The sequence below is a fragment of the Ruditapes philippinarum genome, unplaced genomic scaffold, assembly GCF_026571515.1.
Source record: "Ruditapes philippinarum isolate M1 unplaced genomic scaffold, ASM2657151v2 ctg6293_1_1_1_1, whole genome shotgun sequence".
Taxonomy (NCBI): Eukaryota; Metazoa; Mollusca; class Bivalvia; order Venerida; family Veneridae; genus Ruditapes; species Ruditapes philippinarum.
Window position 1 is genome coordinate 24,857 of NW_026857953.1, and position 27,937 is coordinate 52,793.

Consider the following 27,937-nt stretch of genomic DNA (forward strand, 5'->3'; position numbering starts at 1 on the left):
TGTTTCATAAGAACCTGTCACTTATTTACCCATATGTTAAGAGAAGTAACCTTATAATAACTGACTGGTTCCATGCTAGACCATGTGATATGCAGAACCCAAAACTCTAAATGGAACCAGTGTGAACTTGGTTGGTTCCCTGAAAGCTGTGTCATCTTCTTCCATCCTTTCTATAATAAGGCTTATTATTGTCTCTGTGACTGGAACCAGTCCCTTGATTTCTATTTGGTCTCTGATGAACACTGGTTCCCTGCTGAATCTGTTGAGCACTGCTATATTTACTGGAACCCGGTATTGCAGCAGGCTTGGCACTCAAATTAAAGTCTTGTTCACATTTTTCCATGTTTTTCAGTTTCATTTCAATTGCTCTAATTTTGGATTCTGAGCTGTAATAAATAAAATACAAGTCTTCATGTAATTCAAAAATAATGGTTAAAATCTACTGTCATGTATAAATCTTACAAATAGGGTGTTTCCCTCAAGGTACTGCAGTACTTTGATAAAAAGTTCAGTTCATTTGTAACAAGAGGGCCCTGAGGTCGCTCACCTGTATATAGGCCCCCGGAGCGGGGCCAGTTTAAACCCCAGGGCTTTTATTTGAACAAACTTGGAAGACACCCATTAGAAGATGTTTCATGATGTTAAGTTTTTACTACACACATATAATGAAAAACAATGACCTCTGCACCTCCACCCTTTCCCCCCCTCTCCACCCCCCCTCCCGGCAGGGCCAATTTTAACCCAAGGGCTTTTATTTGAACAAATTTGGTAGACACCCACAAGAAGATGTTTCATGTTAAACATCTTACCTCTAGCTCATTGGGTTTTTTAAAAGAAGATTTTTTAAGTTTTTACTATACACATATAATTAAAAACAATGACACCTCTGGGGCAAGCCAGTTTTGACCCCAGGGCTTTTATTTGAGCAAACTTTGTAGACACTTACTACAAGATGTTTCATGCTTAATATCTAAATTCTAGCTATTTGGGTTTTTTCAAAGAAGAATTTTTGCCAAACACATATAAGGAAAATCAATGACCCCCTTCTTGGCAGGCCAATTTTGACCCCAGGGCTTTTATTTGGACAAACTTTGTAGACACTCACTAGAAGATGTTTCATGCTTAATATCTTAACTCTAGCTATTTGGGTTTTTTTCAAAGAAGATTTTTTAAGTTTTTGCTATACACTTATAAGGAAAATCAATGACCCCCGGGGTGGGGCCAATTTTGACCCCAGGGCTTTTATATGAACAAACTTTGTAGACACCAATTAGAACATGTTTCATGCTAAATATCTTAGCTCTAGCTCTTTGGGTTCTTTAAAAGAAGATTTTTTAAGTTTTTACTAATTATGCATATAGGGAAAATCAATGACCCCCTGGGGCGGGACCAATTTTGACCCCAGGGCTTTTATTTGAACAAACTTGGTAGACACTCACTAGAAGATGTTTCATGCCAAATATCTAAGCTCTAGCTCTTTGGGTTTTTTAAAAGAAGATATTTAAAGTTTTTTCTTTCGGTTGCCATGGTTACCAGAGTTCTGCATGGAATTAAATTCTTTGAACAATTTTTAAAGGTGACCACCAAAGGAACATTCCTGTGAAGTTTGGATGAAATTGGCTTAGTGGTTTATGAGGAGATGTCATTTAAAGTAAAAGTTTACGGACGGACAGACGACAGATGGACGACGGAAGAAAAGCGATCACAAAAGCTCACCCTGTCACTTTGTGACAGGTGAGCTAATAAGAAAAAGGTTTTACTTTCACTGACTTATTTTACTGGTATTAAATTGGGTTTTCTTTTCTTAAAATTTTAAAGTTAAAACAAAATTTTTAATCTATCTTTGGGTAAAAATTGATTGCTGAAATTTTTTTGCAATTAGTAAATTCTTACTAAATTGGTCTAATCTGAATGCACAAATTTTGTTTTGGAAGCTACATTTCCTATTACCGGTCAAGTAAGTTTGGTCCTTTCTTATAAACAGCTAGTTTTTTTTGTTTTTTTTTTTTAAATTACACTATGAATTCACACTGTAAATACCTATAGTGTGTTTACCTGTCTATACCTAGAGTTTACAACATATCCACTCTTTGTTTCCTCAAAATATGTTTATTTACATTTAAAAGGATAGAAATTAAAACTGACAATTATCAGTATTTTCAAACATGAAATTTGAGCATAATAAGCCCATTTATTACTTATACCTAAGATGGTTGTTTGACAGATCTGGTTGTTTCCCTTGGATACCTGGTCTCTCTTGTTCTCTATCCTGAAACAGTTTATCAAGAAAACTTTCAAAATAAATCTGCTGGAACTTTGAGGATTAATTTATTAAAAATAATGCTTTCACTTTATTATTCAGTGCAGAGGGTCTTTCTTCGTAAAACTGGTCAGTCACAGATATTACTTCAAAATCTTACCAACCCCAAACACTCTTGCACCAAAATAATAATTTCTTTATTCATTTATATTCATATTCACATTCACTTTCTCTTATAATGAGTTATCTATTTTTTTTTAGCAAAATTCTATATTCAAATCCATCCTATATCAATGTTTCTACAGCAAGAAGTGAAACATAAGACTTCATAGATGTTCAGTCATGCCTGGCTCAAAAATGTTGAAATAGGTTGCACAGATGTTAAGACTCACCTGGTTACATATGGATGGTATAGACATAGCAAAATGATGGCTTGTTTTTAACAGAGGTAATAACCTGCCTAACCATTGACAAATGTGTTGGCATGGCTGGATTGTATATGCATCAGACTGGTAATCTATTGATCGCTAGCCACATTGGTTCAAACTCCATCAGGGGCAAGTCGTTTCCTTGAGCAAGAAACTTTACACTCTTTGCTCAGTACTCAGGTTGGCTCAAGAAACAGAATCAAAAGTGTATTTATAAGCTTATTACACAATCAAAGCTTTAAAAAAATTCTGTTAGGACCAGATGTGTCAAAATTTGAACAATATTTTAATGTACAGACTAACCTCTTCTCTATGAGCCCATCTTATCATCATACGTTTTGATAATGCCAGTTTTTTATCCAAACATTTCATGGCTTTCTCTGCTTCCTAAAATATACAAGATATCCTATAACATAATATATACAGTTGAACCTGTGAACAGAGGCCATCCAAGAAGCAGAAAATGTCCTTTTAAAACAAGTGGTCTTTATTTGGAGGCTTATTTATTATATATAATCAATGAAGTGTTGTTGAAGAGTGGGCTTTATCAGCAGTGTGATCTTTATTCAGATTTGGTCTGTAAAACAGGTTTGACTTTATATATCATTGTGTATAAATTGAATTAATTGTCTGTTCTGCTTTGTTCTTATGGTTACAAAATCATAACATTCAATACTATAATCAGTACTTTAAAAATTCATTAAAGATATAACTGAGGTTTCAAAGGAGAAAATCTTAATGTTAAATAAAATAAAACATTTATTAACGTACACCTTTGAAATAATTTTGTCAAACTTTACTTGCATTCCTCATTTAGGAAATTAGAACAAAGAAAACAAAGACGGCTGTCTTCCATATACATGTACACTACTTTTAAATCTCTATTTTATAGTATAACATACTTTACACTATTATCTTGTTATGCAGTCTGATTAATCAAGTATTTATCACATTAATGTATGTTTATAAACCAAATGACAATGTGAACATTACTTCTTCCAATTAAGTTCAACATATTTTCATCACTTCTCTTTCTCTGTTAGAACAGAAAAGGTATTGGTCTAGATTCTTGAAAGTGTTGAAGTACAATTAAGTACAGTTTATCACTCAGTTTGCAATTAATCACTCAGTTTGACCAGCTTTCATGATTACTGTATACCCCTACTGTGCATTATTCTACATAAAAAACATTAAAAAGTAATACATATTTCCTAAACATTATAATCATCAGAAACAATACTCTAGTATTTTCTCAGATTTTTACGTTTTTATTGGAGAAGTTTCTCATATTTTTTACCTTTTAACCGGGGAAGTTTCTCAGATTTTTACCTCTTACTTAAGTATTTTTTCACATTTTAACCTCTTTATTAAAGTATTTTCTCAGATTTTAACCTTGTTACTTTTGTTTTTAAATTTTTTATCTCTTTGCTAAAGTATTTTTTCAGATTTTACCTCTGTACTGGAGTATTTTCTCAGATTTTTTACCTCTTTCCTAAATAATTTTCTCATTTTTTTTACCTCTTTATTCACAAACATTCTCAGATTTTTGCATTTACTGGATTGTTTTTTTCCAGACTTTTACCTCTTTACAAAAGTATGTTTTCAGAGTTTTTCCTTTTTACTAAAGTAATTTCTCAGATTTTAACCTCTTTACTAGAGTATTTTCTCTGATTTTAACCTCTTTTCTCAAATATTTTCTCAGATTTTATCCTCTGTAATAAAGTACTTTCTCAGATTTTTACCTCTTTACTGGAATAGGTGACAAAGCAGTATCCTCGTGGTTTACCCAAGTCTGGTCCAGTCTTGTGATAAAGAAAATCAAATCTCTGTAAACTCCCAAACTTCTGTAATATCTTTAATAAGGCAAACCTGAAAAAACATAGAAATGTTTCATCATAATGATCAGCTGCCATTGACTTATATAAAGATTACATCTAAATTATGATACCTGAGGGTCAAGTGAAAGAGTCCTAGTAAAATGATTGCTGGCTAAATTAAGCATACACTTAGATGTTGAATGAAGCACCTTAACAGGAGTGTAGGATTTCTTTAAAATGTAAAAATTCAGTCATACAAAGACTTGCTAAGTGAGATGTCTGCTTCTCTGTTCTACAATGGAAGGTGCCAGTGTGAGATTCTAAGATTTGTCATAAAGGTATTTTACTATTCATTCCTTCCTCTATACAAACTGAATCATACTGGTATGCATTTTGCTTTACCTACAGCTACTAAATTTTATAAATTCTATTTTTGGAGCATTCCATTATAAACTTTTGGGTAAACAAGATGAAAATTTTAAGTTATTTAGCCAAGACTATAGTCAAAATATATTGACTTGCCAAAGCTACATTCTGATATATTTTTGTTCTATTAAGGAGATATTTCCCATACACAAACTAGCACTATATTGTCATCGCGTAGTACAATTACATGTAGTTGGACTTCCCATGAGTAAGACGGTATAGATGTGCATCCTGGTCCAGCTCTTTACTGGTGGTAAATGGTTAATCCCTTTTAGCTCAGCAGGGTAGTGGTTACAAATCTAAATTCAGAAAGCCTTTTTAAATAATCTCACTTTTTTTTCAATTTTAAGCAAACTTATATTGACCTATAAACTATTGTGCTAATTACTGTAAAGAATCTTGACCTATGAACTTTTGTGATAATTACTATATAGATCATGGGTCTTGATTGTACATAAGAATATCATACTCTGTGACTCTTGTGTCAAGGTTTCCAATCCAGAGACGACGGTCATTTTCTTCGGAACAATCTACAGGGTCATCTGGTATAGGAATGACGTCAGTGGTTGGACTCTGAAAATATAACATCACAAGTTACTTGATATACAAAAACTAAAAGCTTTTACTGGTATTAAGGAAGACCTTTCCCTGTGCAGTGTTTCAGGCAGGAGCATGCATGGGTGCAAAATCACGAAAATCTGTTAGAAAAGCTGAACAGTTTCCTCACATGAAACAATCAAAAGATCATAGCAGGTTTAAAACCCACAGATATAGGAGACAAGAGATTCAAAGTGAACCACATTTACTACAATTGAGATAAGAAAGCATTACATTAAAAGATTCCTTTAACCTTTAAACAATTAAAAGGTATGTTAAAGATTTCATGCATGTTTCAAAAAGTCAAAAATTAAAAAAGCTTTCATTGGCATGGAAACTTTGAAGGTTGTAGAATTTGAAACTCTGTTTAATGGCAATGCTTAAAGTTGTCCACAAAGAGAGTGAGAGACACTGACAGAAAAGCAGACCATACCAAAAAAATAATCTTTTGTCAACTTAACCCACTGAGAGGATTTAAGATATTTTTGAAATTCTTTACTAAAAATAGGATATACTTTTCTCAAAATAGGATATAGAAAAAGTTTAAATTGTAGAAGTACTAAAAATGTTGATTGTTAAAACTGTAAAATAATTTAAACGTTGAAGGAAAAAGTAAAAACATGTAAATTTTTCATAAAATTTTAATTTAATACAGAAACATCTCCTTTTGCTTTTCTGTTTTCCATGTGACACAAGTATATATTTTTGTCATCCTAATCTAATTTTTACAAAGTATTGTTTTCCATGACTCAAATTATCTATATGCTGACAACATCTAGAGTAAGCAAAAACTATGATATCATCATTAAGGGCGTATAATAAACAACAAAAACAACACTTTTATCTATATGCCATCAAAGACAAATTACACCCTTTCATGTATATAATAAATGACTGCCCGGTGGTCAAGTCTGCATAACAAAAACACAGGTAGGTGTTTAAAGGCATGCGGACAACTCATTTAAACATCAAATATTAATTAGCATCATTTGTCATTAAGATTTGTTGTACATAATGGTGTGTATCTCCTGAAGGTTATTTTATTATTATGTACACTTAATATAATACACCCAGTTTTATCATACAACATAATATTTCAATATACAAGAAAAACCTCAAAAAGCTTTAAATGCTCATTATGCCTCAACAATGAATATATTTTCCTTACCCTTATCCTGATCATAGAAAGTTAAAAAATTGAAGCTGGACAAGTTAATTTAAGTTATTAAATTTATTTAAATAAAGATATTAAGTAAAGGTATTGAAATTATTGCAAAAAAAATATCTGAAGCTTGAAGCTTCACTAGTGATTAGAAATTTAATTTCCATTCCTAAATTATCATATTTGATACCAGTATAATATCAATTTTAATTTTAAACATCCTTTTTCAAAAACTCTTAATATTTTTTCAAACTTGTTACAAGAAAAATTTGTAGAAATAATTCTTAAAAATTAAAAAGTCTGGCAAAATAGTGCAAAATAAGTTAAAAAGCCATTTTGGCTTATCAGCAAGGAAGGTTAACACTGCTGGAATCTATGTTAACAGAAGATAACCTCATTTTTCAGATGAAACAGCAGTTCAATTTCAGACTTTCTTTATCTTAATTACTTTAAATCTCGAATATTCTCTACAACAAAGTGAAAACTGATGAGCTAAATATATCCTCAGTTTGATTACAACATCATTTATTTAGGCTTGATTGTAAAAGTAGGCTTGTAGTTTACAAGAACCGCTAACTATAAGTTATAATGAAACATAACCAGTGCTGGTTCCATGAGATCAAACATGGTCAGACCTACGATACCTGGCTTCAGTGGCACATCACCACATAGTTGGATTTACAAAAATTAGCCAAACTGTTAGAATTTTTTACTGTAACAGGTTTTCCCTCTTAAAATTTTGCACCTAAAAGATTTTATTATTAATAGCAATAGCTATAATAGCCTTTGACACAACTCATATAATAGCAATTACTTCAGGCCAAAAAGGTTAACTATAAACTACTATATTTTTTTTATATTTTCAAAGTTCAAGAGGGATTAATCTCTGTAAAAAATCATCGAACTATGACCAAATTCAAACTTGACCTCTGTATTCCTATGACATATCCATATATTAAATTTGAGTTGATTGTGTATAACTTTTGGGGAGATAATGAATGGAAACTGTAAATTTCTTATTTTTCAAAGTAAAAGGGGCATAACTCTGCCAAAAATCATCGAACCATGACCAAATTCGACCTTGACCTGTGCATTCCTTTGACTTATCAAGGCAATTTTGAGTTGAATGTGTACAACTGTTGGGAAGATTATAAACAAAAACAGAATATTTTCAAAAAAGATTTTGAAGTTAAAGGGGCATAACTCTGCCAAAAATCATTAAACTATGAACAAATTCGATCTTGCATTTTCTTATTATATATCTATGTCAAATTTAAGCTGATTATGTGCAACTGTTGCCATTAGATATTGAATGGAAACTCAGTGAGTCTGATTATGACGGAATGATGGAGTGACGGAACTGGGTAACACTGAGTATATGACTCAGCCATTTTATGGTGGGGGCATAAGAAACATAACAGAAATCACCACAGTGAAGACGTATCACTTGTGTTACCTGTCAATTCCTAATTGAAAGCAGTTATCATACAGGTTCATAAAGACCTGTTGGCATATCTTCCAATAAAAAACCTCTTATTACACCTGACATTTATGCTACAAAAGGTGTGGAAATCAGGCAATACCTGTCATATTATAAACATATCAAAACATCAGCAGTATATGCCAGGTGCCTGTTTTAGTATCGTCTATGTAGAAGAACTTGTAAGAATCTATTTATGTCAACTAACATAATTTATCTAGTGCCAAATCTAATTGTTTGGCGCTTTTTTTACTGTTTGTATAAATATAGGTCATTGCCTCTTGTATAATTTTTATATAGAAAGATTTTTTTCCCCATTCATGTTTTCTCTCGCATTTTTATATTTCATTTCTCTGTATACATGGTATAAGTCCTGAATTATATGATCGCTAGCACTACTAGCATAATCATTAAGAAGGACATTTTTTCCAGCTTGGAAAATCACATCTGAGTTTATATAATTGATCAACTTTCCAAAAGCTAGCTGAAAAAAAAAAACTTCCTCACATTAGGCTGAATGAATTCAAATCCTGCAACCATTTGCCATAAGTAATCCCAAGCAATAGCAAAGAGATTACAAAATTGATTGTTTAACATTTGCCACAAATAACATTTTGTTCAAATTCAAAAATATAGGCCTAAAATGTATACTAAAAAGTTTTGAACCAATTTGAAACAGACACATAAATCAGACAAAAATCATTAGGGTTCATTTTTACTAGTCATAACCATCCTTTAAAACAAAAATTCTTAGGACTAAAGGCCACAGCATTCTCTAGTTATTGGTCACACAAGCTTTTAGTTGACAAGGCCAAGGTGACCTTAACCTATGATCAACTAGCCTCAAAATAAATAGGGAGCTGCAGTTCTACTAGTCATGGCCATCCATCAGACTCAATCTCAGGACTGTAGGCCAAAGCATTCTCTAGCTATTGTTGGTTAGAGTATTCCTGAGATGGCCATGTCAGCCTTGACTTTAATAAATGAGCCACGTCACAACAAAACCAACATAATGGGTTTGCGTACAGACGCTATAACAAATAAAGAAACTGATAGCCAATAGCATGGATCCTGATCAGACTGCGCGGAGGTGCAGGCTTGTCTGGATCTATGCTGGTCGCAAATCCATTATGTTGGTTTTGTCATGACGCGGCTCAAATGAATGACCAGTCAATTAAAATTCAATATGGGTCAACTAAACCACATGATCAACCTTCATACTAAATTTAAGAACTGTAGGCCAAGCATTCTCTAGACACTGGTCAGACTAGTTTTTTGCAGTCAAGGCCACTGTGACCTTGAAACTTTGATCAATCAACTTGCTGCTTATAAAAGAGCAGAACAATCAAATATATTTCAACTTGAATTTATTCTTTATATTATTTACAACATTTTTCAATCAAAATTCACAAATTCAGTCACATTTTACAGGTTGTTGAAACAACCAGTAATCAGGAAAATTGGTGACAATTTAGTGTTGATTAAGCTGGTGCTGGAATTAGCTTCTGCGGTCTTGGCGCTTTTAAAGGTGGCAGAGGTGCTGTAACATACAATATTCCGTCACTTCTGAGCTCAGTCATCAAAATATCTGGTGTAATGTCCATAGGCAACACATATGATTTATTATACTCGACTGGTACTCTTCTGCTAGAAAGTATGTCAAAATCTACACGCTTTGCACTGACTGTTAAATGGCTTCCAGCTATACTGACATGAATCTCTTCCGGCTTGAACTGACGCAAATCAAACGCAAGTTGGAATATTCTTGATCCGTTTGCCAGTGTTTGAACAGGATTATCAAAGTTGTACATTTCAGTAAGTCTCAAGTCATGTACAGGTGCTGGACCTGGCTGTGGATCTATACCAATTGTAGGGTTCATTTTTTCCAGATCCTTCAGGATACTTGGTGAAATTTCGGTACCGTTTTGTTTTACAGGTAATCCCCATACTTGACTTAACAAGCTTATCACCACAGCAGTCCAAAAAATATTGTTACACATTGTAGTTGCTCCTTCAAATATGTCAATTTTTAAAGAAAAATATTCTCTCTTTTCAGATACCTCCAAACTGTTTTAAATGTTTAAAATAGCCAAGACTTCTTAAAATCTGTATCTTAAACTTATGTTCTTCTTGTTTTGACAAGTTTCTGACATCCCAACCACATTATAATATAATATTTTGTTTTGAATGTGTGCAAGGGCTGGTCATTATTTTCTTTTCTTTTGGTGTAGTAAAAGACCTCAAGATGGGGCTCAGCATACAAAATTACTAAACTCTGGTCATTGTTGTTACTACATGACTGTAAGGAGGAGAGTTCTTTGAAATTTTTAAGATTTGACACTTAGATGTCATCTCTGGTAGCCTACTTGTATTATTAGCCTGGAACTCCTTACATAACCTTTGAAGAGGTAACTTCCTTTGAAGTTTGGTCAAAATCTACCAAATATTGTTACAAGACATGTAAATAATGCCCAATCTGACTAAAGTTCAGATCTACTTATTTCTTACCAAATGCACAGCATTACTTAGGGCTGATTTTTATCAGATTCGGATATTAGGCCTGACTACACAAGACAAAAACTCATCTCTAAGCACTCTGGGCTCAGATCAGCTAAAAAATAGGTTAATTCCTATTTGAAAAGTATACTTTCATTAAAGATAACCAATTATGTGTCTTAAAAACAATTTTGTAATAAGATAAAATAATCAGCCCTCAGAGCAAACATTTACCTCACTATCAAAATAGCATGATGATTAATTTATTTCATCCATTCTCATCTAATTAAAGAATGCATCTTAGCTGCATACTGCGTATAAGATATGCCTTTGGTAACAGATCGGTGACAGATTTTTTCATAAGGTCACAATAAATATGCAGTCAACAGGCAATGAATTTGAATGAAGTGAAATAACTGTCATAACTTAAACAAATATAGCCATACAAGCCATGTGCTTGCTTTGGTATAGACCTAAAGAATGCTTTCTCTTTTTTTTTTGGGGGGAGGGGGGGAGACAGGGGGGGGGGGGGTGGTCTTCATTGCACCAACACAGAATAAGTCATATGGCAACTTTTTGCTTTACTGGTGGAGGAAGTCCTCAGGTGCCCATGTGCATTATTTCATAAGCTGCTATTTTTAGCTGGAAAGCTTCCACACATATAATTGAATCAAATACCCCTGTTGGGATTCAAACACACAGAGGTAAGGGGCAAATGGTTTTAAGTTAACAGCCTTAATTAACCACTTAGCCATTTTTAGGACTCCCTTTAAGAAACTATAATAACATAGTTCATAAACAAGTCTACAAGTCTTCCTATTACCACAAGAAGGGTTCATTTAGTTTAAATAATTATATAGGCAGCTTAATTAAAAAGGTTGGGTGTTCGGATTATCTCAATGAAACTTCTGAAAAAATGTTAAAAAAAACATCAAACAGAACTAAAACAATGAATTGTTGCCAACATTTTATTGATAAGTGTCATACAGATTGTTTGACTTATAATTATCCCAATCAAAGCTAATTTTTGTTTCTTTTGGTGAAGACCGCTTTCTTGAACACCCCTGAATCATGAATAAATTTTCACTTATCTGCATTATGGTAGCTAAGCTTAGAAAATTTGATGATGAACTACTTTATACTTCATTATACACAATTATACTTGAGATAACAACACAATGACATTTTATGTTCTTTCATCTATATAATAATTTCCCGATATTTCATGTCTTTTGCATAAATATTTTGCAAATATGTAATTCAAGTAAAATAGTTATTTCTATAAAATATCAAAGATAATAGCCTGTTCTCCTTTTACTTCAGATATAGAAATAATAATATAACAAAAAATATATAATTATATCTTAAAATTCATATAGTATATTGTCCATTTTTGTTCAGAAAATTATCATTTTTAACTTGAAACAGTGTACAGTAAACTCCGCTTATAACGAACTCATTGGGACATTCAAAATCTGTTCCATATATCCGGAGTTCCTTGTAAGCATATAGCGAATTGAGTTCCTTGTATCAGGAGCTTTTATAGCGAACAGATTTACATATAACGAACTGATTGTTTACCATCGTCCACCATTTTGAAGAGCATCTGATTAAGAAAAAAATAGTCATTAATAACTTTTTAGTCACAATACCGGAGTGCGTACTTTTTCGAATTTGAAGATCTTTTGCTATTTCAATTTTAGTTTTACTCCCTTTCTCAATTTCTCATAAAATATCATTTATTTTGTTTCTAAACTCAGTGCTTCTCGTTTTCTTTCCATGATTAAGAATAAACAAGGCTTTAGATTTTTCCATCCTTTTATATCGAGTATCTTCTATCTATTATATTTTAAGGGTGACTTTTACTTAAAGATATTTTTTTTCTTTTCATTTCAATCAAGCGTACTTTGTAGTGTTCAATGGATTATGCTTGCAAGCATGCGTGATTATGTTGAAAACCGAAAAATGATCAAAATGATCATAATATATAATTTTACTCGGGCAAAACTATAAAAGAAAATAAATAATGGAATAAAAGGAATAACCGTTTTATCTTGGTGACAAGAACTCATGCTAAAATATCCTAAATAGAAGCTATACAAATTCATTTACATAAATGTATTTAAGTACATACAACAATAAACGGTACATTCGGCGTGCCAATGGAAATGCGGGACCTATTTACGGATAGCTGATATTTTGGAGTTCGTTATAAAGGTGTAATTTTCTGTACTTTTAACTAAATTGGGCCTAAAATATGAGTTCCTTATAAGCGATAATTCCTTATAACCGTGTTTGCTATAACCGTATATTTTTATATTAAATAAAGAAGGGCAAAATTCGGGCCAAATTGAATTGTTCCTTATAACCGGAAGTTCGCTATAACCGTGTTCGCTATAAGTGAAGTTTACTGTAATTCTTTTCATGTTTTCCTTACTTGTTTTTTAAAAAACAAATTATACCAGGTGTCACCATGAGCAATGTTTATAAAAAAAAAGAATCACCCGCATTAAATAAACTGTTCTTGACAAGTCAGTATTTGTATAATTGCAATCTAGGTGTATATCTGGCAGTCTTGCAGGTGTTTCTGCATGCCCAAAATGTCTGGAATTGTAATAAAATTAATGTTCTTATACATTGAAACTAGAACATGTTCTTATAGACATTGAATCCATGGCATGTTATAAAACATTGAAGCTGGTAAATGTTCTTAGATATAGACTAATAAGTAGCTTATACAAGGTATTGGATATTGTAATCTCAACAATTACATTGTATGTTCTTTGACATTGAAACCAGAACATTATTATGTTCTTTGACATTGAAACCAGAACAATATATGTTCTTTGACATTGAAACCAGAACAATTATGTTCTTTGACATTGAAACCAGAACAATTAATAATATGTTCTTTGACATTGAAACCAGAACAATTAATAATATGTTCATTGACATTGTAACCTTAACAATCATGTTGTAAGACATTGAAACCTGACTGAGTACATGTTCATAGACATTGAAAAAAGTACATCATTCTTAGTCTTTGATATCAGAACATGTTCTTACACACTGAAACTATAAATGTTCTTACATTTTGAAACCTAATAAGTCATTGAAACCAATATAATGCTATTAGGCATTGAAATAAGAGAATGTTCTTATACACAATGAAATCGGGATAATGTTCTTAGTCATTTATACCAGTACATATAGTTAGACAATGTAACCAGTAGTTATTCTAAACACACAATTTTAAACTAGTATAATGCTCTCAAATACTGGAACCAGAAACTGCTCTTATAAATGAAATTAATAATTAAATAGCCTAAAAGCAGCTGAGTCATGTATTTCTCCAAAAAGGCATTACTGCCTTATTTTGAATGAAGGAACACAAGATTTATGATAAATCTATTGTCCATACCGGAAATTATCTTTCCTGAATTGTGCATTTAGACAAGTTCTGTCTAATATTTTAAGATTTTCCTTTATGGATTATATTTCACTAGCTCATAAGTATTTTTAAATTAATAACTACAAATAATTTTCTAAACATATATAAATTTGTAGATATAAAGTTTAAAAAATACCCATAAACAGGTGAAAGATCATGATATCAGAAAAAAAATGTAGTGGACCACCATGACCTAGTGGTTAAGGTTGATGACATCATATCCCTTAACTTGACGCTCACTGCTTTGGGTTTGAATCCCATCAGGGACTCTTAGAGTCTTTCATGTGAGGAAGCAATCAAGGAAGCTTTAATAATGCACGGCCAGCCAGTGGTTCTATACAGGTGCTTACACAAACCTGAAATAATGCTAATGGGGGGGAGGAGTCCTCCACCATTAAAGCTGGAACATCACTTCATATTAAACCTTCCTGTGCTAGTGTGACAAAACATATATTCTTCTCTTGTGAAATTTTTCAGTCAATATTATAAAAAAATTTCACCCCATCTATGAACAGGCAGCTTTAATTATTTCAGCACTCAGCAATTATTCTTGGCAGTGATGTAGACAAAGATCTCATTTATAGAAAGATCAAACTTTAATCAATTTCCTCTAATCTATGCCAACAGTACTTGTTAATTTTAAACAAAGAAAATACCAGAGAGGGAAAGTGTTTTTTTCCTCAATGTATGTAGCTGGTTATGCATGGAAATATATGTGTTTTAATAAGTTTCCTAGCTGAAACAATCTTGTGACACCCAGGTATTTTCTGGTAGCACTGGCCTTAGGCCACAGAAAATTAATTTTTAAACTTTCATCCCCGCCCGCCCGTATCAAAATCTTTCCGCCCCAAAATAATTAATTTTCATAAAAAAAAAATTGTTCATTTCCTGGGTTCCCTCTGGGTCAAATTTAGTTTCATCTTCACATGTTCCCAAAGTGTCAAACAATTGATGACATAATTGATTATACGGTACCCGATTATACAGTTTGATAAACAACTAATAGTGCGTGACCATTCACATTTGGGCCCCTTATGTAATTGACACGGCCGCTTATGACATTTAAGTGTACTAGTTGTCGGATGCTTTTATCTTACGTTGGCGCCAGTTAAATTCGCAAATTAAAGATTTTATGCGCCAAAATTAATATTTTGTCGCATTTGAAGCCATTGGCGATCGACAGCGGGAACCCTGCATTTCGCAGACGTCTGTGGACGAAAAATTCGTCCGAAAATCGTGGTTGAATATTTGCGGGACGCACACATAAAAATCAGACTGAGGTTTACAGCGTCTAGTGATCAAGATTTTAAATACGTTCGTTTTCAATCATAAAATTGTCAAAATGTTCGTCATATGTGAAATATATGATGCAGTAAACAAGAAAACTGTTTGTGATTGGTTTGGGTTTAGTTTTTATCAAAATCTGGGTGGAAATGATGCGACGTTCATCAATATATTCATACATTTCTGTTTTTTTTTCAGGTCTTAAAAGTGATGGATAAAATAAATTATAAATTATAAATTCCACCCACCCGCCCCAATTATTTCTTGAACCTGGATGAGAGTCTAAAGATTAATTTTCTATGGCCTTATTATGAATGACTTGAATTTTCAGGATGTTCTTCTGAAAGTTTATATGAATTATGACCACTAAAATACTTGATTTTCATTTGTAAATAGCTATTAAATACTGACTGATTTCCTAATGATATAATGTACAGTGGTCCTGTTTTCAATTGGCTGATACAAATGTAATTCCATTCTATTGTGGGAAGATGGAAGGATAATCCATGTATTTTCTCATGTTTAAATGGGGGCTTTTATTACAACACAGTTTTTCCTAAATCCAAAAATCAATGTAAATACATTTAGTGTTAGCAAGTGTTGGTAATAACATTAAAAAGTGTTAAGATTTTAAAGTTCATACTATAAAATAAAATGGATTCTAAATGATTTGAATAAAATTATGGATTTACTCATGAGTTCATACTGATGAGTAGATTGTGTTTCTTAACAAAAGGCCTGGGGGCCTTTATTAGGGGAGGGGCATTTATTAGGAATTTTTCTTAATTCCGGAGTTAGTCAATTGAATATTCAGCAAATTATTTCCACTATTAAACTTTATAGATACAATCAACAATGTGTGACTTGTGGACATAGTAACAATTAGTCAAATTTCTTTAAAAAAAAAACGATTGCTGGGAAACTCAGAACAGTCTTTTTTTTTTTTTTTTGGCTTAACCCTTTCCCTCATGAGCATTTTGTGAAAAATGGCCATTTTCATTGAAAAGCCTCTTGTTACAAGTTCAAATTGCTATGAAACTATGAAAAATGTTGACTGGACCATTGCCTTTGTAACAACATGCTCAGTCTTAAATTTCCTTTTACCATGGCAACGAGGGGACATCTCACAATTGCCAAAGATCACTATTTTGCCTTGATTTTTTCCATCAAAATGTATTTCAAAGTGCTGCAACTTCTCAAGGCATTGAGATAAAGTCAAAGGCTTTTCAGCGTTGGTTACACGTTACCTTATGATTGACCTGGGGTCATTGTTAGCCTCTCACAATTCCAAAATTTTCTTGGCAATGAGGGGGACTGCAGCCCCCCTTCAAACCCCCCAAACAGAAGGGGGCACATCCCCCTTCTGGCAACCCCCTAATGCTCACTTTTTTTAGCAACATTTCTCAAACGAAAAAATGTGTTTGGGGCCCAAATGGGACATTTTTTCACTATATGAGGCCTAAAAGAGGGGGGGGGGGTCGAAAGTGCGTTGTTTCGCGTATATATGAGGTAAAGGGTTAGGACTGTGTTGTTTTCAGTCTTATGTTTTAGAAATATAGTTCTGCCGCACAGATTAACTAGAAACTTGGGTAACTTTAGCCTTCATCCCCTGAAACTAGTGTCATAGAATTAAAGATTTCTTTTGGAGCAAATATTTCATGATAATCATTTTGATAAAAAGACAATTGTTTAACTACAGGTATATAAATTATTTATTTACAAAATTTGTTTATCATTTCAAAGCAATACATAATATTTATCATTTGTTCATGATATAAAGACAAGTTAAAAACAAATAAAAAAACTCTTTTAAACTTAAAATAATTGTGTTATCTTAACTAAAATAAATAATAATATATACTTTTCTGTTAAAAGTTGTTCATTATTTTGAAAAATATGTATGAAATAACAAGTCTTATTACAGCAAATCAATCAACAACCATTTTGTGCAACATATAAAAAATAAATGATATAGTAAAACCTATGTTAAAGACCACCTCCAAATAAAGATCATACTGTAATTAAAGGCCACTCTCTGACCACAATTCATTAATAACATAGAACATTGTAACCTCCAACCTCCAAATAAAGACCAGCTGTCTAGAAAGGTTGTACCATATTTAGTCTCTTTTTTGGGTGGCCTTTAATCACAGGTTTGACTATATTTGTATTTCAATATGGCTGAGAAATGAGTCAAGCTATAAGACAATGTTTCTACAGAATACATTTATATAAACAGTCATATGATGTTAAAGTAAGATATCTTTATATATTTAACTCCATCAAGAATGACGTTTCTGAATGCACCATTTGTTAATGTGACTACTCTTCCCACTACGTCATGTGTATGTACATTTTACTACTATGTACAGAAAAATAATCTCATTTTTGGTAAAATAAACAATGTACCCTTACATGTAGAATAAATTATAAGATATACATAATTATATAAGTGACAAGGCATTTAGATATAAATGAACCTAACAAATGGCCTGCAGAAGTACATAATAATTTACAGGAAAAAAATCCCCTGGGCAATGAAGCAGTATAATATATTATATAAAAATCTGCAATATTTATTACAGGAAATCTGCTGCTATAACAGTTACTGAATTCTTTATAGTTTCATATTCCCCCACCCCCCACCCCAAAAAAAAAATGTTTTCTTCATTATTTCAGTTTTTCCAATTATTTTTTCAAAAAGTAGTTCAAAATGTTAAGACATTAAATCTTCCTTTAAGTGATATACTGACCGTGTCATGTGTAATAAATCACTTATTGCATTAAAGTGTCCAGTGTGATAACACCAGTCCTAACTTTACAATTTATAGCCCTAATAGCCCTAGTTCTGACACTTTTGTCATTTTAACAGGCTCATAACTAAGAAACCTTATTAATTACTTCAAAGTAACAATTTATAATGCTAAAACAACTGCAATTTATATTATATACATTATATAAAAAGAGTTCAAAATGATTTATTCACTTTTTCCAATTTTAATTATATTCTTTGAAAAATATCCTTTCCCTTCCAAAAAACAAAGGTAACTTATATTTCCAAAAAATATCTGTAGAACCGATAAAGAAGTCCAGAAAAGTAACAAAATTAGTAAATAAGTTAAAAATAGCACACACAAAAAATCCAGCACAGATCTTTAAACATAAAACATTTTTCCCTATCATTAATGAAATAATCCATTTCAGTTCAATATGAAAGACACATTAAATTTTTAATAGTTGATGAACTTTCTGAACGTAAGCATTGTTCAATTTGTCCTCCGAATCAGTCCTAAAGATGTTTTTTTATAATTGTTTTTAAATTAGTTGTGTTTTATAGGAATAAGCTTTTCTCTTGGCCCTTCCAGAGCTGGAAGAGGTGCCTCAATGGTAAGTACTCCACCAGTGCTTAGCTTAGATGTTAAGCGTTCTGGATGGATGTCTTTCGGCAAGACGTATGACCTGTTGTACTCCCGGAAGACCGATTTGTTTGGATCTTTCTCATCATGCTTTGCGCTCACAGTAAGAGAGTTCCCTGAAGTGCGTACCTGAATTTCTTCAGGTTTAAACTGACGCATATCGAACTGTAAATGGAATTTTCTGGAACCGTCCCCAAACTGTTGAATAGGATTTTCCATGCGGAAGTTTTCTGTCAGACGCCAATCATCTACATTTTGTACCGGGGCCGGGGCGGACCGCTGCATATTTTCCATCATTTTACCCATCTCGTCATTCATTCTCCTCATTTCCCGCTCAAAATCTACCTGCTGCCTTTCTCGGGACGGATAATGAACAAGACTTGACGAGAATTCCGGTGCTGGTGGTGGGGGTAGAGTGGTTGGGAATGGTGGTGTATGGGAGAATGAATGGGAGAATGGAGTCATCTCCCACCGAGGTGACGATCGCCAAAAGTCAGTTTCATACCTCGTTGGAATGAGTCTTGAGGATGTATCCCAGGAATGATGCATTTTAAACAGTTCAATTTCAAATTTAAGCAAAAACTAAAATCCTCCAAATTCACTTTTTCCACAATAAATCCTTAAAATCTTTTCAAATCCTCAGCTTATGAATTGTTTAAATAAAGTTTTATTTAATATTATAGTACATCAGCAAATTACACACTAAAACTCTCCAATATATTTCTCAAGTTTCGAATGAAAAAAAAGTTCTTTTCACCAGTCCACGTAAAAATGTAACTCGTTACTGCAGTTTAACTTTAATCCAGCGGTCACTTTTATGTCTAGTTTTACAGAAGGTTACCACCCAGTGAGCTCAACAATTGTCCACCCCTCCTAATTACCGTAATTCAACAATGACAGTCACAACAAAAACGCTTTTCTCTTTACAAACCCAGTCCAAGACGATTTACTATCTACTACCAGTGTATACCTATACTGCTGCCTCTAGCAAGTACCTACAGCTACCTATCTAAACTACCTGTAATTAAGGCCAAGTTTATATACACGGGATTTTCGACAGGCTCATTATTTTAAAAACAAGGCAGACTCCTTATCTATTTTTTTTAGGATGAGTCATACAGTATGAATGAGCAGGAGAGAGAAAAACAACAGTCAGAATGTTCAAGAAATACTAGTAAAATATTTTCCTGTAGTAAATAAATACCATAAAATTGTCTAAATGCCAGAAATTAATAGTTGAAAAACACACAGATGTTGGTCATGAGAAAAAAATGTACAACTACTTTAAACTTTTGGTAAGTAGTTGAGAATCAAAACATGAGATCCAATTTTTTTTAATTAAAAATTTTATCATTTCTTAAAAACTATACATTAAACCAATAAGAAGAAACAGTATATTTAAGATGTTCTCACACTTATGCTTAAACCAGAGCTTTCAATGTTTAGCAGTCAATCACAAAAACATCTTAGTGGTTTATTTCAGACCAGAACCTAACACATAAACTGGGGAGGCAGACCAAAAACTTACAGACATAAAGGGGAAGCAGACCAGAACCTAACATACATAATCTGGGGAAGCAAACCAGATCCTTTCAGACAGAAACAGGGGAAGCAAACCAGAACCTTACATACATAAACAGGGGAAGCAGACCAGAACCTTACAGACATAAACTGGGGAAGCAGACCAGAACCCTGCGGACATAAACTGGGGAAGCAGACCAGAACATTTCAGACAAAAACAGGGGAAGCAGACCAGAACCTAACATACATAAACAGGGGAAGCAGACCAGAACCTTACAGACATAAACTGGGGAAGCAGAACAGAACCCTGCAGACATAAACTGAGGAAGCAGACCAGAACCTAACAGACATAAACAGGGGAAGCAGACCAGAACTAGCAGATCTTTTCTTAAAATGCTACACAAAATATAGTGGAAATTAAACAAAAATAGACAAACACTTGCAGAGGAAAAGTGAATAGGAAAATGGATAACTTCACAAGCAGAAGGAAGCAAGTACATGTAATAATAAAGTAGACATAAAACATATCTTTATTTTCATCTGCCTCACACTTTCATGCTGTTGAAGTAATAGGTAAAGCTATTTTAAGAACAATGTTAAAGAGATCATTACATCAGGAAATGTTTCAAATTCTTTCTCATTCTACAAAACAATCCTATTTCCTTTCATTCAAACTATGACTTAACCTCAGACAGCTTCCAAAAATAAATCTAAAGCATCATAAGCTGCAAACTTATTTTATACTCTTCAAAAATTTCAAGCAGGTGAGATCAGCAGAAAATCCGTAACTTGCATTTAAACTTAGCGCCAGATTTATCTCAAAATTTGATATTGAAGGAATTTTTAATGGATACATATTTATATAAGAGATTTTACTATGGAAAATAGGTTATCCTATGAATCTGTGAGCTTGGCCATGATACGTTAAGTCTATATTAAAATAGACCAAAATTACCACTAGCCCAACATAGATTTTCTCTTGGGCTTGTAAAAATTCCAAATACACAAGTGAATAGTAAAAAATATGCAGTCAACTTCAAATTTTTAAAAATTCCCTTAATATACCAATATTTGGGCTGAACAGCCTTTTTTAGTGTACATAATTAATTAAATAATAACAATAAACAGAAAAATTATGCCAGCTTTACTGGTGGAAGAAGACCTCAGGTGCCCTTCCATGCATTATTTCAGGCACGACCATGGACTTGAGTCAAACTACTGACATTCCGTATGCTAGCTGGATAGCTTCCTCACATAAAAGAATCCAAAGTCCCTATTAGGATTTGAACCCACACTGGTGAGGAGTAAGTGGTTTGAAGTCAATGACCTTAACCACTCAGCCACAGATTAGCTCACACAGAAGTGTTACAGACTAAGTCAATACATTGTATATGTATGATAAGATGTGAAATTCTTTTGTATGAAGGTAATGATGCATTAGGCTTTATTCACAGTCAAATATTGATTATTATATTAAAACTCATCATAAAAGAATAACTGTGTGAATGACTGCATGTGAATCCTTAAAGATATACTATGCTCAAATTTGATATCAGTCTTATCAGAAAATATTGATAATTGCTACACAGTCTCTTTGTAAATATGAAATAAACATGTTTTGACTTCACACAAAGTTAATATGTCATGTTTAAAACATACATAGGTCGTCACAATATGCATATACAGTGCCATGTTAAAAAAACTGGCAGTTTTTTTAAGAAAAGACCAACTTTACATGTCCTGTATTAAAGAACGTGACTTCCAATATAGTTTATTATTCATTTTTTATTCAAATTAAACATAAGTAAGAATTTCATAGGTTTAAATACATTTCTTCGATTTAAACATTTTACTCAAAGATGAGCATAGTATATCTTTAAACATTGACACACAATGTATAATTTATGAAGTGAATATTTATAGGTAAATAATTATTGAGGGTTGAAGTTGCCAGATATTAAACAGATAGTTAGGATCAAGGCAAATGATGCATTGGTCCCAAATCTAATGCTTATCATGAAATAAATGATGGCTAGAGAACCTTGGACAAATTACCTTCCCAAGTAATATTCCCTTTTCTCCTATTTTTTTTTTTAAATCCCGTTAAGAAAATCTTTTTATTTTACATGCTTTAATCAGATGACCCTTAAAAACTTCATATTATTTTGGTGTTGTTTGTTTTTTTTGTTTTGTTTTTTTGCAAAATAAAATATATGTAGATACATGTACATAACATTATGTGTATTAACGCTGATATACAAAGTTCTTAATTTTCTTTAAAACAAGGCAAAATTCCCCTACCAGAAGGTCCTGGCATGAGTCCGATATACAAATGTAAGGTAAATTAGAGCCCTGAGAGTAGCAATCAGTTCCTGTACAGTCTAAAAGTTGAATCCACTGACTTGAAGGTAATACAAGGGGTGACCACAAAACTGTTGTAAATCCTTGTTTATTTAATATAAGATACAACAGTTTTGCAGTCAATCCTCAATATGGCTTCTTACCTTGTTCTGAAGTTTTGGGCTGACAAATTTATTAGCATCCCCTTCTGCCATGACCGTCATCAAATCAACATTTGAATTTGCATAAAAATATTCTTCTCAGATTTTATCAAATGAACTACCACCCTGAAAAGAACAAAATAATATGGTTTCTAAATCTTGAAGAAAAAAAAGGTTTCTGAATGCAAAATGAACATAAAAATCAACAATACCAAAAATGTTCAAAGTCTATGCTAAAACTAAAAGTCTTTAGTCTTTTTTTGTTACATATTGTACAATAGTCATTAGTGCACCTGTATCAATATAAAAAATAAACAGTAAATTTCTTTCTTGGTTACATTATCTGAAGATGTAATTGACAAGTTCAGGTTTTTTTTTCAGAACTATTAATTTTTTATGTTTAGTAAACTTCCTTTAAAATATGGTTATTTTTATCTATTTATGATACTAAGCTTCTTCAACAAATAAGAATTCTGACACTATAAATTTATTCCAGATTTATTTGATGATGGGCTAAACAAGTCTTACATTCCCTGTAGATTATACCAACAGGATACAAGTTAAAATATAAAGACAAGCTAATCACCAGGCATAATACATTGAATTTATAGGCTTGCAAAAAATGGTACAGTGATTTCATTTAATACATTTATCCACTTGTCACAGTTGAGAACTGTTTACTATTTAAAGGAGAAAATGTGTAAGTGGCAGGATAACTTACAGCAGGTAGAGCCGTGGAACAGTATTCAAAGAGTCACGAGTTCGAGTCTCGGTCAGGCTACACATTTTCTCGCACTGTGACATTTGTCAACAAATGGGGGACCCTGACAGCATATTATAAGCTTAGAGTTAAAGTCACACTGCTCTGTAACCCTGAGAAAATCAAGGATAAATTTCAATATTACAAGAAGCATGTTATGGTTTAGGACTCAGTTCACTTTCAATAGGGGAGAAACTTTGTAAGCAATCAAAATTAGCTCAGTTAGTAGAGCTATTCTAGAGGTCCCAAGTTTGAGATCAGACTGCACATTTTCACCCTGTGATAGTCCAATATATCAGACATAACAGGCTTGTTATAGTTAATAATGAGTTAAGCCAAGAAGTAAAAATATCGATAAAAGCAACGTCATATTTGGGGAGTAGTGACCTAGTGAATACGGTGTCTGCCTCTCAACCCAGGGATCATGGGTTCAAGCCCTACTAGGGTCAACACCATGTTTCTTCATATGACACCTGATCATGAGTAATGGTTGGTTTCAGGAAGCTGACTTGAAAGTGATTAATATAAGTTGTAAGATTGTAGACTATTGACTGAGGACTAAAGGACTTTAACCTGGTGAACCACAACAGCTAAAACTTTAGACAAAGGGATGTTTTCAATTTTTTGATGTTACCAAGAATGTTACCCCATATCAGACAGCTTCATGTAACTTATAATATAGACTGCAAGACCAACCGACTTTACAAACCAATATTACACGGACGTTGGCCTTTACCATCATCTATATTATAAAAAACCCTAAAGTGCACAATTTGTTGGGCTAGCTACTTTGTTATCACCACGGATTTATATTACAAGGCCCTGGTCAATTAAAGCCCGTGATTATCACAGACACTTGGCGTATGAACCCCGCCCTTCTCCGCCCCTGAATATTAAAAACTAAAAGTATTGTTTATTACAAGAATTAGTTTTAAATTTGTGCTTATATTAGTATGAGACGGTTAAGTGTCTAACACATGAACAAGTTTGAATATAATTTCATAACGTTTTAAAAAAGTCAATTTTTTACCAACGCTTCAATAATTGAAAAATATAAGCAAATAATTAAACAATAACGGCAAATGCACCCCTCTATACTATAAATATTTGCTTATAGAATGTCAATCTCCTGTGGTTCTAGGCAATCATCCATCAGTTCATCATAAGATGATTTGCTGTGATGATAAAATTGGCAATGCGTTAGTTCTGTCTTCAAAAACTTTATAAACCTTTTTTAGTAATATTTTGTTCTTTTAATTTGATGAGTACACGCCTGTCACGGTATGAAAACGTTACCTTTGATAATGTTGACATTACTTTCAATGCGTACTTTTTGCCGAAGACAATTATACCCGTGCACCGTCTGTTCAATATTGTGCTTAATGACAATTTGACCTGTAAGAATTTTATTGTATTCATTTTATCCAGATTTTCTCTTAATAAACTTGTCATAAATTATTAGACTTAATTCATATATTAGAAATTTATTACAACTTTATATATTTCTTATTGGCAGTCCCTCTTCTGGACAAAATAAATTATTTAGTTTTATTTTACGTGTTTCGTACTCAAGAATATTCACACCAGCATAAAGGTGCCCGATTGAAGCAGTGTCTTTTGAAACATTTCTATTGAAGAAAATAACTTTCATTTCATTCATGTTATATGTCTTTACTTTAGAATATTACCTATTTCATGCTGTATAATATGTAAAGGGTATTACATGGGGCAAGTGTCCATATTGGCACACTTGGTGACTTATTTGCACGAGGGCAAATTTGAACCAAGTGTGCCAATATGGACTATAGACACACTTATCCCATGTAATGACTTGCTTATTGCATATATCCGCAGCAATTTTTAAGACTGGAATAGAATCAAGCAATAACGTAAATGTTCTCATAATTGTTATTTATTAATTGGCTGCATGTCCTTCACAGTTGTTTGAATCCATCAAGCGATTCGCTAAAGATTTCAACTTCCTCTCGATGCGATGCGGTTGTCAATTACGTAACATGTATTCCAGCGGACGTTCTGCCGTTACTGGACAACAGGTGCATGATAACCGGAAAGGGCGCCTCAATATGGGTTTTTGGCACACTTGGCAAGACTGCGCCAATATGGCTTATTGGCACGCTTACTCAAATACGGGATTTTCGCATGTCATATTCAGAAAAGCGAAACGCATTTTTATTTCTAGTAACATATGCAATAAGTGTTAATATAAAGTAATGCAGAGCAACAGCTAAGGTGCATATTTGCATATTTATGCAATTAATTTTACAAAATACGCAATTGTTTTTTATAATATGCATATCAACACCCATTTAAAAAAATAAGATATGCAAATGCCTTAAAGATCCATGCGTATTGTCATTTTTGGCAAGCAAAATTAACCGATCGTCCACTCGAAGTTTAGGACAATAGTTATATGCAAGCTATCCGAATTTTCCAAACTATAATTTAGGACTTACTAATCGATGGTCTCCGGTCTTCGACGGTCCTCGGTAGCCAAAAACTTCCAAGTCAAATCAATTATGCACGAGACAGTCAATTTATATAATACTCTACTCAGATTGACAATCCTTTAATGAATCGGTAGAGACCATTGTTTTTGCGGAGACTGGTTGCCAAAAGGTCCAATGCGAATAACCTGTATCATTAAAAAAGTAAAAAAAAAGAAATGAAAGGAAAACATATATAAAAAATTATTTTTTAAATAAACAGAATGTTGGAAATGTAAAGTGTTTCTTAAAATATAAAAGTAGTCTTGCTATAGGTTATGGTGATCCAATATTGCTCAGTTTGACTAACAGCCATATTGAACCGGCTATTTGTATTGGCAATGAAATGAAGGGGTAGGCTGTTCCAGTGGAAAACTGTTCTACAGTTCTATGGAAGAGATTGAGAATTTAATAGTTGTCTGTCTGGGCTGGGATTTACTATGCATGTGGGCACGTCGGGAGGTTCTCTTTTTGGCAATGACAACCTTCTATCAGGATTATGACTATATCATAAGTGATTTTGTATGTCAATGAAAGGCTTTAGTCAATATGACAGAGATCTAGTTAATGCCATTTATTAAGATAATTGTGTCCAAAGTGAGATTTAACCCAATGCTAGGATCCTCTTTGGACAGATTCTATCTGATCTGAATCTGAGTTTGACTATGGGGGGATGCATATTCTAGTTGTGGTCGAAGAAGTGTACTATTATATGCCATGGCCTTAAGGTTCTTTATATTACATTGTAAGAAGCCAAAGGTTTGGTTTGCCTTTTTGATTGACCTGTTTATTGTGGGAATTGATTACAGTTGAGTTCATAAAGATATATATGATAAATATTCTGTTGTTTAAATTATAAAAAAATGTGCAAAAATACTTCACTTATTATATAATATCATTACTGTTTTAAAACATTGGTTCTGTGGAAATAAAAGCAAGATTAGCACAAATTTTATCCATTGTAGGGTACGTAGCCATGGCATTTAGAACCTCACGTCTATTGACTGGATCACTGCAAAACCTGAACACTTTATGCAACACTGTGTCACACTCTTCAAATAGTATCAATAGACGTCTATCATATCTTGCCAACAGAGGAGCAAATATTTGTCTTGATACACATCCACATACTGGGATAAAGAACAAGGATGCAATAGTTGCTACACAGTGGTGTATTCAGATTAGACATAAAGGAAGAGACAAGCCTAAAAAAAGTGAGTTCATGATTCAGTTATACTTATAGACAATATTAGGGTATTAACCCTTAATCTGCTGGAACCAAAGTGATAAGACTTTGCCACAAGTATTGAGCCAGTCTGACCAGGCTCTATACTGTTGGCAGCTCACTTTTTGTATTTTTAATATTGAAATCCCTTGAACTTTGAATGGACTGTTTCAAATTCAAAGTTGAACTGTGATCCATTATAGAAATATAGCAGGTTATGGGTTCACATCAAACTCAGAACAATGCAGGGATATATTTGGTTAAGTAAACATACAGCATGAGATACCATAGAAGGCAAGTCTGACAATGAGTCGTGTATGATTTAGCAAGGAGTGTGCAAAAGTCTAAAACTATATTCTTCGTTGTAAAGACAAATATTTAATAACCTATTTATTCTATATCTGAATTATGTTGACTTAATGCAGAGTATGACTACTAGTAAATAATATACAGTCAAACTTGTCACATGTGACCTTCCATGGGACCATGATTGTAAAAAGGTCACATTTAGCTATGACAGGGAGTCTTTAAATCCAGGTCCACAAAATGTTTATTCAGCAGTTTCATACAGCTAAATGTACATTCTTGTATTTTTCTTAAATTGTCTTA

The 27,937-nt window shown here is 32.9% G+C and overlaps 3 protein-coding genes across 3 annotated transcripts; 1 reads left to right on the top strand and 2 right to left on the bottom strand.

Moving 5' to 3' along the window:
- On the bottom strand, positions 1-25,001 carry LOC132751603 (probable RNA-binding protein 18). Its single transcript, XM_060741789.1, has 7 exons — positions 24,896-25,001; positions 22,843-22,965; positions 5,401-5,504; positions 4,431-4,557; positions 2,992-3,075; positions 2,205-2,269; positions 1-386 (listed from the first exon to the last, which is right to left on the bottom strand). Exons 2-7 carry the CDS (start codon positions 22,900-22,902, stop codon positions 152-154), a joined length of 675 nt encoding a protein of 224 aa, XP_060597772.1. The 5' UTR covers positions 22,903-22,965; positions 24,896-25,001; the 3' UTR covers positions 1-151.
- On the bottom strand, positions 17,096-19,260 carry LOC132751601 (protein lethal(2)essential for life-like; the record flags this gene model as incomplete). The annotated part of the gene is given in 1 exon segment (XM_060741788.1): positions 17,096-19,260. A coding segment is annotated over 1 exon segment (539 nt), but the record flags the coding sequence as incomplete, so codon positions are not given.
- LOC132751604 (uncharacterized) lies at positions 24,869-27,317 on the top strand (the record flags this gene model as incomplete). The annotated part of the gene is given in 2 exon segments (XM_060741790.1): positions 24,869-24,996; positions 27,069-27,317. A coding segment is annotated over 1 exon segment (238 nt), but the record flags the coding sequence as incomplete, so codon positions are not given.
- Between the last annotated feature and the right edge of the window lie 620 nt (positions 27,318-27,937).